At 42.3% G+C, this 10,731-nt stretch overlaps 1 protein-coding gene across 1 annotated transcript; it reads right to left on the bottom strand.

Moving 5' to 3' along the window:
- Nucleotides 1–5,207: 5,207 nt before the first annotated feature.
- LOC101344139 (cyclin-dependent kinase-like 5) lies at nt 5,208–8,130 on the bottom strand. Its single transcript, XM_012556964.1, is given in 7 exon segments — nt 5,208–5,337; nt 5,339–5,380; nt 5,382–5,784; nt 5,787–6,132; nt 6,190–6,603; nt 6,605–7,146; nt 7,149–8,130. Coding segments are annotated over 7 exon segments (2,859 nt in total).
- Nucleotides 8,131–10,731: the final 2,601 nt, after the last annotated feature.

Here is a 10,731-nt window from a genome sequence, read left to right as displayed (position 1 = left end):
GCAGAACTGCCTCAGCTCTGCAGGCCCTAGAAGACCAACCTGCTATTACAAATTTTTTCTGGCAAAACAAAAGACAAACCTCCCTCAATTTTGGGAATAAACAGCTAATGAATGACAATACAAGGCAGGTGGTGATCATATTTAATAGCCTATATTAAATACATAGAAAGGTTGGGTCAGTGCCTGGAGAGGAGAAAGGTGGAGTCAGGACCAGGCCTCACACTGACGCACTAACAAAGCACTATGGGTAAGGAATATTCACGTAGTAACTGCGTTGGCACAAAAATCTATGAGGTTTTATAGTACATTCAATTAAAAAAGAAAAAAAGAGTGGGAAGCAGGCCCAGAGTTTCCTAGCCACCTCACTTCTACCACATTGTGTGGGGACACACAGATGAAAGACTCATCCTGTCCTGGCTTTGTTTTCTTGCATTTACTCATGGTTTCTAAGACAGAATTGTGAACCTGCTGCATCAGACCTCCAGATTTTCCACGGCCCAGCTGGTCAAGAGGCAAAGGGAAGAAACTGTAATCATTTAAAGGTTTTTTTTTTTTTTTTTTTTAAGTTGGCCTTTCAAGTCTCTGAGAAGATCGTTTTGTGAAATTCTGGCCCTGGGGATTTACGACAGGACACTTATATCTTTGGTACTGTCTTTTCTGCAGTTCCTTTTATAGAAGCCAGAATGTTTTAAACCACAAAGAAGTTTGCTTTGCCTACGCACTTTGTTAGTAATGAAATGAAGGAGGTGAGCACATTTTTCAATCTATTCTGACTTGGTTCTGTGTATCATACCACATTCCTGATTCACAAAAGTATGGAGTTTGTGGACCTTAGTACCCACACGGATCTCAACATCCCACTATGATGCAGGAGGTAACGGACTTCTAGATGTACAAGCAGTGCTCCAGAAAAAACGTTCTGACCAGGAGAGAATACGCAGATTTCCTGAGCCCCAGCTAAGCCACAGGAACAAAGCACAACTGGCGAGCGCATTTGCTGACAGGGTCCGTCACCACCAGGACCTAGGTGAACAGATATGGACAGATTCTTCCACATATTTGAAAAGTAATCCTCTGGCCTTGAAAAAAGTGGCATACGTATGAGTCATTCTCAATATATGGCTAGAAGAAAATAAATGGCTTTTTTTCCTTATTTACCCTAAAAACTAAAGAAGTGAGGATACTATGCCATTAACTAAGAGGTGCTGGGAAGGGAAAATGGGATAGCGTTTCCTAGTGTAGTCCACTAATTTTCAGGTTAAGAACATGCTAAACTGGCTAACTCTACAACCACAACATACTTTATAATACATGACATGACTAGAAACTAACCAGCATAGCTCTGAGCTTAGAATTAAAGTACAACTGCATATGGTGGATCTTAAAGCATGTTTTAAAACAGATTTAACCAAAGCATACAGCACAAATACTCCTATAACAGCCACATCACAACCACCAATGAAGAGATTTTTGCTTCTAATAGGTTTGCCACATGCCAATATTTGTAAAGCTCTATTAAATGAATAAAAAACAAAGACATTTTCTTTCTGGAGACACAGCTAAAAGCCACAGGTGCCTTTGTGCAGTTGGTAAAAGACATGCCAATCTGCCAGGCTGTTGCTTGCTTCTAAATATAAACCTCATGGCTCTATGAAAGATTTTCTAAGGACACTGACCTAGAATTTAAATTCTCAAACACCTATAAAGTAACTCTTGTCTCCTCCCAAACCATGTACCTTTTAGCAGGCCTAAGATCATGAAAATGAGTAATAGGAGTCCAGGGATTCCAGAACAGTGGCAGAAGAGTCTCTAAGAGAATACGATGGTGGAGAATTCCTACCTGTAGTTCTGTAGGTTGGAGAGAACAAGGATGGAGCTGAGCTCTGCAGACTGTTGGGCTTGGGATACTGTCGGGCAGGTTTCTCAACCACGGCACTGCTGACATTTGTATGGATCATTCTTTGTGGTGGGGGCTGTCCTGTGTACTGTAGAATGCTTAACAGCATCCCTGGTCTCTCTCTACTACATTCCAGTAGTGCCTCCCTCCACAGCTGTGACAAGCAAAAGTGCCTCCGGACATTGCCCGATGTCCCCTCGCGGGCAAGACTGCCCCTGGCTGATCACCAACGCTGTGGAGCCAGCTTGCTTGGGCCCCTTAGCATAGAGCACTCCCTTTTGGTCTTGGGCTTAGGAAACAGGCTAAACTTCAAATCGAGACCAAACAAGGTGAAGTTCGTTTAGAACTTCTGAGAAGGAAAACGAGGACGGTGGTGAAGTAAAAGTAGAAAAACAGCGATGCAGTTTCTTTCCAGAAGGAGATCAGCGATACACTTAAAACAAAGTAACTCGTAAGCCTTCAGTCCACCTTTTCAGCCTTTCGGAAGTTAGGGCAGATAAGAGAACATGGATGCCCTAGGTCCTCCCTTGCTAAAGAAAAGGCAGACTTTTGAGATTTAAATCAAGTCCTTAATATCACAGATGGTAATATTTGTAAGATTGGTAATTCATCAACCAGAGGGAAACAACAGTTAAAAGCTAAGAAAGGGCTCATTAAATCTGAGAGAAAATTTACCGTTTCCCTCTGTGAGCAGGAAGAGAATTATATGCTAGAAATACAGACTGTAATTCGCTTACGGCTTACTGAGGATCAATGAAAAGTCAGATAGGAACAAAGCTGAGAAAGAGGATAAAAGAGATACCTCAAAAACACGAGCTGAAGACATTGTAGCTATTTTCTGGCTCAAATCTGGGAATGTACGATAAGTCTGTATTGACTCTTGATCAGTTAGGTTTACTTTGCTCTAGGTTGAAGGCAATTATTCTAGCCCTTCTTTGAAGAACGATCGCTAATATAAATATTCTGCAAATATCTGAGATCCCAGTGTTAGCAAGGATGAAAACATGGGAAACCAGCCTCTAGGTGACAATGTGCCTCGAGTGCCACAGCATGGCAATGTGACCACGCAGTTCCTAAGCACACAGCACAGTGAGAAGTCTTTCAAGAGAAAAAATGCAGTTTCTAGTTTGCAAGGCGGAATACAAAGTACAGATCTAGTATGAAACAAGCGTTGAACATACACTCTTTCAGAGTCACGGGTATCCAGGCAAAACTGCTGAAGGTCTAGCTGATGTGTATAATAGAGCAGCTGCCTGGGAAAGCCAGAATTCAGAGCTACCCAAATGGTACTGAACTGGTGGAAAGAAACAAGCTATAAAAACTAAAGAGCATGCAAAATAATATTGATTTTGAATCAAATTGTTTCAATGATAGTACCCAGATGAGTTTCATTTTAGTGCCTATTACACTTATTAAAATGAAATACAAAGCACCTTAAAATGACCTCTATACATAATTGATACACATCATTATAGTATTTACATAAAAATGCAATATGCACACAATTTAAGCTTCAAAGAAACTAAGACTTTTTTCTTTATAATCGTCATAATATTAGAGCTATGATTCTCAAACTCCAGCGGGAGGGGACTTGAAATAGCAAAGTAACTCGGCACATTTCAACAATAGCTGACCTGATTCAGGGGCTGACACTTAGAATTCTGGGACAAGTAGTAAATACTGAGAGGTTATCTCTTTAAGGGGTGGGAACGACCTTTAAAAGTATTATTGCTAAGGGACTACTTCCAAAAATCTAATACTGTTGATAGATGATGGTGCTGAGGTGATTTCTGTCAAGGATGGCACAGGGACACATGGGCGTAATGCTTGTTGGCCAAAGGCCATGATGATTCTTGGGAGTACCTTGGGAACTGAAAGAGATCAAATGTGGGAAAGATAAGTACTGCTCTGATGATATATATATATGAGCATGGTAACCGTGGTAAAAGTGGACAGTGCCAGGAAGAAAAAGATGGACATAGCAATTTTCTCTACATCTGTAATTGCTTCAGGAGCTTTTTAAATATATTGGAAACAGCAATAACAAAAAAAGCATTTAAAAATATAAATGCCACCCATGTATCTCATCTCCCACCAGCCAAGAGTCTCCTGTACAGTGGACAATACTCAGAAGCACAGAGCTGGTTTGCAAGGTCAGTAGACAGGTGCCTCTACAATCCTCACAGCTGGGAATGTACACTGGCAAATCTTTGGTCTACACTCTTCACTAATGCTAAGTGGAAGAGCACACTCTGTCCACAAAAGCCCACAAGTAACACCCCATCTCTTCTCCACTCATGTGCAAGTAACGTTCCCGGACCCGAGCTGACCTTGTGAAGCCGGAAATGAGGCCCGCTTTTGATCCCACTAGCCTATCCTACCTTTCTTCTCTTGCAGGTATGGACGTAGACGCTGTACTTCGTCTGCTACCAAGATCATGTCTAGAGGGCTAGCGACGAGGCCTAAAAGTTGAGCAAGGTTCATACATTAGTCACATGTAGCCACAATTCAACTTCCTTTATTAGAAGTATAATACTCACTTCATATCACAAATGTATAAAAATATGGCAGATAGTGTCGTAACGATACTTTCTTTAAATGAGTATTTATAAAACAGACATATATTTACCATATATATATATTTATATGTAGAATAAAATACTCCTGATGCAACAGTAAATGTGACTGTTTAGTTTGTACAGAAACTACTGTAGCTGTCCCACTGCTTCACAATGTCCCAAACAGCTCAAAATAACTGTACATTAGAACATAAAAGGTATGATTATAACAGTACAATATTAATTAGAAATAATGTTGTAAGTCCTATCCAATATGGAAGTTTAAAAAACAATTTAAGACATATAGTTCATCTTCGAACCCTTCAAAGGGATACTCCCGGATTACAATCAACCCTACATTTAGCCTAGGCAGGACAAAGTATGTGGTAAGGGCATTGGTTGAGGCACACATTTTTCTATCCCTGGCAGTGCCAGGACACGTCCTAGCTTTCCCAAGTTCAATAGAGGTTGCACTACAGCTGGAAGGTAAGGAGGAGAAACTGGCAAGAATTTTTTTGTTCCTCAATGGCACACTGTAGCCACCCTCACACAAGAGCTGTGGGGGCTAGCAATCCTAAAGTAACTCCTGTGGCTCTAAGATCCCTGACTAGCATTAGTGGCCGTCATGAGCCAGACAGCCCCACACGTACAGTACTGGCTGACCACGCTGGCCCAGCCCATTCCCCACCCCACCCCAGCCTTCTCCCCTCCCAACTGGCTTGCCCTCCCCGGCTACCTGCCCCGAGCACAATTTACAAGGATGTCTCTTTTAAATCATTCAGGTTTGGCATACGGGATCGATTTGTTCTGTTATAAGGGCTCCCATTTGGCCCATTCTTGGCACCCAGCTGCTCAGAGTAGGAAGGCCCCTCTGTGGCACCCCCAACCAGGGTCCATCTGACCTGACAGCTGGAGGGTGGCCTGCCTTTGGTGTGGGCTCCTGCAGGATGTTGCTGCTCCCACTTGAGGCCTGGCCCATGGAGTGAATCCGAATTTCTGAGAACGTATTTTTGGTTTGTTGAGTTGTTAATGGTTGAAAGCTAGGATCCGAGGGAGCCAGGTAATTTGAGGCTAGAGAGAGATCTAACAGCTTGCCCCGTGATGTTAACTGCTGGCTCGGGTTCTGCAGATCTGGGATCTTCTCAGGACGCCACTCCTTGGGTCTGCTGTTTGGGTTGCTAGCAGAGTGAATGGCTCTCTGTAATGTCAGAAGATCTGGACCATCAGAATTGGGCACTGTTTGAGATTTCTTCTTCTTTTTCATTGACTTGAAAAAACTTTGTTTCTCCTTTTCCTTGAGTTGTTCAGAATGACTAAGAGTTTCGGGAATTTCCATGGATCAAATGCTGTTTGTCTTTTTGAGTGGTTAGTTCCAGAACTGCTCTCTGATGGTAGTGAAGAAACTCTGGTTGACACATTATTCTCATGGAAAGAATTATCTGGACCTGGTGATGGCACTCTGTAAAAGCTTCCAGCTCTCCCTGGAACAGGATCATTATAAAGATGTCTATTCTCTTTGGGGGCTGTGCCATCATCGGCATGGGGCTCATGATACTCTCCACCCTCAGGGTTCTGACAGGAGTGGAATGAAGATGCACCTTCTCTAGAGGACTCTTTAACTGAAGATCTTGCTACCGTCATCTCTGGAGGGTGTTGTTCACCAGGCCTATTCACATCCTCTGCACCATCTTCCCATGATGAGCCAACAGATCTGGTCAAGGTCCTAAGCTGTACCTGATATAATAAGATCTGCAGGCTGTTGGCTCTGGCAGCCATCCCTTGCCCTATGTTCAACCTTCCATCCAGGCCTTTGGCTCTCACTTTGTCTCGGATCACATACATGGAATGCCGATGAGGACACTGTTGGGAGGAGAAGGGGCTGGTGTAGCCCAGCCCAAAGAAGGATTCGTGAGGGGTAGACAGTGAGTAGGAATGGCTGCTGTCCATGTGCTTGGACAGCTTCAACTCCTCCATTGTTTTTGAATGCCTGGACATGGCTCGGCGTGAGTCGAGGGTGCCTTCGCTTTGATTATTTCTCCACGAAGGGCTGAGCAAAGTTCTTGTATCCCTGTGCCTGGTGGGGGTTCGGCTGGTGGGAGAGTTCAAGTCCAAGCAGCTGGATAGAAAGTATCTACCAGTGTTGGACTCCTGCAATTTGGGATCTGGCCTCAGAAAGATTGCTTATGGACTTGGAGTCTCTCAACGCCCCATGGCTTTTGGCCTTGGTCCTGTAGGAGGGACGCTTAGAGGACCGGGGAATAGGGTCAATATAGCTATGCCGACTCTGCTTCTCACTGGGCTGCAGCATCTCAGCCTTGCCCTGAGAGCTCTCCATAAATGAGAGCCAGTTCTGCTGAGATTTGCTGCTTGACTTGAGGTACTTCGTGCCTGGGCCTTCTGAAGGCTTTGAGTCAATATTAAAATCAAACTCGGTTTTTGACTTGGCTTCTTTTGGGCTAAGAAGAAGTGATATATTGTTGTTGGTGAGATCTTTGCTGGTAGACCCAGGCTGGTTGCTTGCTTGGTAGGTTTTGCTGTGCATTGGACTAAGGGTAGCTCCGGCAAGGTTTCTGTCTAGGAAGCTTTCATTAGCAGGAAGACCTTCGTCGTCCCATGAGAGACCCACACTTAGGTTCTGGATGTCCTTACTGTTAGATCGGTGGTGAGACTGCAAAGCAGTACTTTTGCTGGCTGGTTTCTATTAGACAGTGTGCTGCTTTCCAAATGGTAAGGTTTTCTTTTTGTTGACCTTGACGGGGAACGATCCAAAAGTCTCTGGGTTTGAAATGTAGGGTGATTCAAACACTGTTCTGTCAAGTATCTGTCAGCTGGGTCCAACTTCAGCAAATTCTTCATTAAGTCAAGTAAAACGCTGTTTAAAATTCCAAGGTGTCTTCTCTCCAATGACTGAAGATGGTTAACAGCTGGAAACCAGAGCCCATGGACACAAGGATTACTATAGAAAAGCTTCATCTGCTCAGATGGAAGTGGTCCTAGAACCTTCTGAATGGTAAAAAGTTGGTCAATTTCACTTTCTCCAGGAAATAAAGGTTGTCCATCACTGAGCTCCCCAAGAATACAGCCCACTGACCACATGGCTACAGATTTTCCATAGAGAGCTCCAAGTAAGAGTTCTGGTGACCGATAACACCTGGTGGCCACATATTCTGTATAATTAACATTATTGCCTTCTGACAGGTTCCGAGCAAAACCAAAGTCACATAGTTTCAGAACATCATTGTGGCTGATTAAGAGATTCTCTGGCTTTATATCTCTACGTACAATATCATTCTTTTGGTACCAGTGAATTGTTTTGATTAGCTGGTAGATACAGCTTTTTACTTTTTTAGGTGGAATTCCATTTGGCATTTCTGCCAGCAATTCAAGCATATTTTTTTCAACATACTCAAACACCAAGTACAACTTCCCTCTCCGACGAAAGGCCTCTTTCAGCTCCACAGTGTTTTCCTGTTGGAGTATACGAAGCATTTTAAGCTCTCGTAAAGTCGTTTCCTTGACTTCTTCATTTTCTTCACTGTCCTTGAATTTCTTGATTGCCACAATTTCATGTGTTTCCTTGTGTCTGCATTTAAACACAACTCCATAGGCTCCTTCACCTACAACCCCAAGGATCTCAAATTTATTCATCACATTACCAGTGTTAGGAGTCTTCATGAAGATAAACACCTCTTCTGATGCAAGCCACAGAACATAGCACTAAAAAGAATCTTCTGAGTTGTGCAGTTAGAACAAAAAAGGTCTGAAGGAAGAAATTTTTATTGGTTGAGAGGAACTTTCACATATTTTTCTAATAGTGAAGTATTTCCCAGCACTGTCCCCCACCTCCAGCCAGGAATCCCTCAGCTCCTGAGGCCGCTGTCGATGTTTTACGTTTCCCAGCAGCAGCGAGGGGGGAAGGGGGGCAACAAATATTTTTAACCTGTTTTTAAGAATCATATAGTTGTTGGTATTGCTATTCTGTGACTTCTTTCTGTGAGTAATATGGGATAAAACAAATAAGTTATTATGTGATATTCTACTCTCATCATCTTTAGGGTTCTTGAGAACCGAGATTCTCAGGGAAGAAGAAAAGGGATACAGACGTAAGATGAAAGAAATTAAGTAAAACTCTGTAGTCCTAAATTTGAATAGGAAGTATCAGCATTCAATTATGACATAAAAATTTTTTTCTATATCTTTCCACTGAAAAAGTTTTTTTTAAAAAATTTACCAACCCAGTAGCAGTGAACACCCCCAGCACCCAGATTGTTCTCCAAATATCATTTCCCATTAAAAGGAAACTGGGCTCCTTGAAGACATAACTGATTGCAGGTCTGAGGCTAGAAGTGTACACAGTGAGCCAGATATCATGTCATACTAGAAAGCAGGGAAGTTATCAAAGTTACAGGAGTGGTATCAAAATAGGCACCAACTTGAAGGGGCTCCCATTGGCCAAAGATAATTTATTTAACCCCTAGTCCCAACACATATAGGGTTGCTATGAGTTGGAATCGACTCAATGGCATCTGGTTTGTTTTGGTTTTTTTTGGTTTTTTTTTTTTTGGTTTTTTTTTTTTGGTTTTCAGTCCCAACACAGTACACGGAAGATTAAAGCTCTCCTCTAGCCACTATAGCCTATGGACATTGAATGTTATTTTAATCTCTCAGTCCCATCTCAACAGAAAACTTCCATTAATCCTGTGCCATATTGAATATGGCACAGTATGAAACACCAAACTCGGATCTTCTTTAGGTTATATCTGGGGGAAGAGGACACTAAACAAAAAGGTTTTAGATTTCCCTGAACCTAGCTAATTTTTCTACTGAAACTCCACTCACTCACTCCAGTTTCTACCCAGTAGAAGGCAAGGTAGGGACTTGAGGACACTGCCTTTGACTTCTAATTTCTCTTCTGTTTTCTTCTCTAAGCTCCTGCACTCATGAAAAGGACCCTCTCCATTCTCTTTGGGTGAGAACATCTTTTAGGGCATATCCTCTCCTTATCTTCTCAATGGCTAATGTAAACTCTGTGATCTGAGTCAACCAGGTCTTGGCTCTTGCTATGTCAAGAGGTTTTAGAAATTTAGAAAAACCTTTTATCTCTCAACAAAGCCTTTAAACAATGATTGATTCAATCAGCGGGAAGCCAGGGGGCAACAAGTTTAAGGGCCTGAAGAGAACATAGGTTTCTTCAGAAGTGTTACCCTTCACCCCCTGGGCTCACTGCTCAATCTTGGCATCTCTAAAAGTGGAGCAACCAGACGTATGTGCCCTAATGGGCACGCACCACCTAGGAAGTATTCTTGCCTAGAAAGTTGAAGCTGAATTTAATCAAGCTTTTAAATATAACTTCCAGTTCAGAGAAAATACAACACTGGGACAAAAGTTAAACAATACTGTGGGGAAGCAAACAGATAAATCATGGGACATTCTGCAGGACAAATGACCTATATAACAAGACAAAAGCATAGACAAAAAATGGAAGGGGATGTGCTGTAGATTCAGAAAGGGACATAACAACTGAATGTAACGTGTAACTTTGCTTGGATCCCAATTCAAACAAACCTATCATAAAAATACATTTTTTTAAATGCAATTTGGGTAATTCGAAGGGTGGTGCAAACAGTGAAGCCCTTGACTACTGACCAAAAGGCTGATGGTTGGAACACACCCAGAGGCACTGCAGAAGAAAGTCCTGGCGATCTGCTTCCAAACAATCACAGCCTTGAAAACCCTACGCTGCACACATGGGGTAGTCATGAGTTGAAATCAACTGGACTGCAACTTTTTTTTTTTAATTAGCTGCTATCAAGAAATTATTGTTTATTTTGTTAGACATGACAACGACATTGTGCTTTTTAATAGAAAAATGCTGTTAAGTTTCAGAGGTACATATTAAACTATGTAAGGAGCCCTGGTGGCGCAGTGGTTAGCTCTTGGCTGCTAACAGAAAGGTCGGTGGTTCAAACTCACGGGAGGAAGATGTGGCGGTCTGCTTCCATAAAGATTTACAGCCTTGGAAACCCTATGGGGCAGTTCTACCCTGTCCTATAGGTTCGTTATGAATTGGAATTGACTCAACTGCAACAGGTATTAAAATATGTAAGGGGTGAAATGACATGATGATGTCCTGGATTTACTTTATTTTCTTTTTTTTTATTGCTGTAATTAAACGAAGTTTACATTTCAAGTTAGTCTCCCATACAGAATTTTTTTTTTTACATACATTGTTATGAGACCCCAACCGCTCACCTCATTCTGTGACAGCACACTCCT

Source organism: Trichechus manatus, unplaced genomic scaffold (genome assembly GCF_000243295.1).
Source record: "Trichechus manatus latirostris isolate Lorelei unplaced genomic scaffold, TriManLat1.0 scaffold00082, whole genome shotgun sequence".
Lineage (NCBI taxonomy): Eukaryota > Metazoa > Chordata > Mammalia > Sirenia > Trichechidae > Trichechus > Trichechus manatus.
The sequence above is the reverse complement of the archived record's forward strand: the minus strand, read 5'-3'. Positions and strand labels throughout refer to the sequence as shown.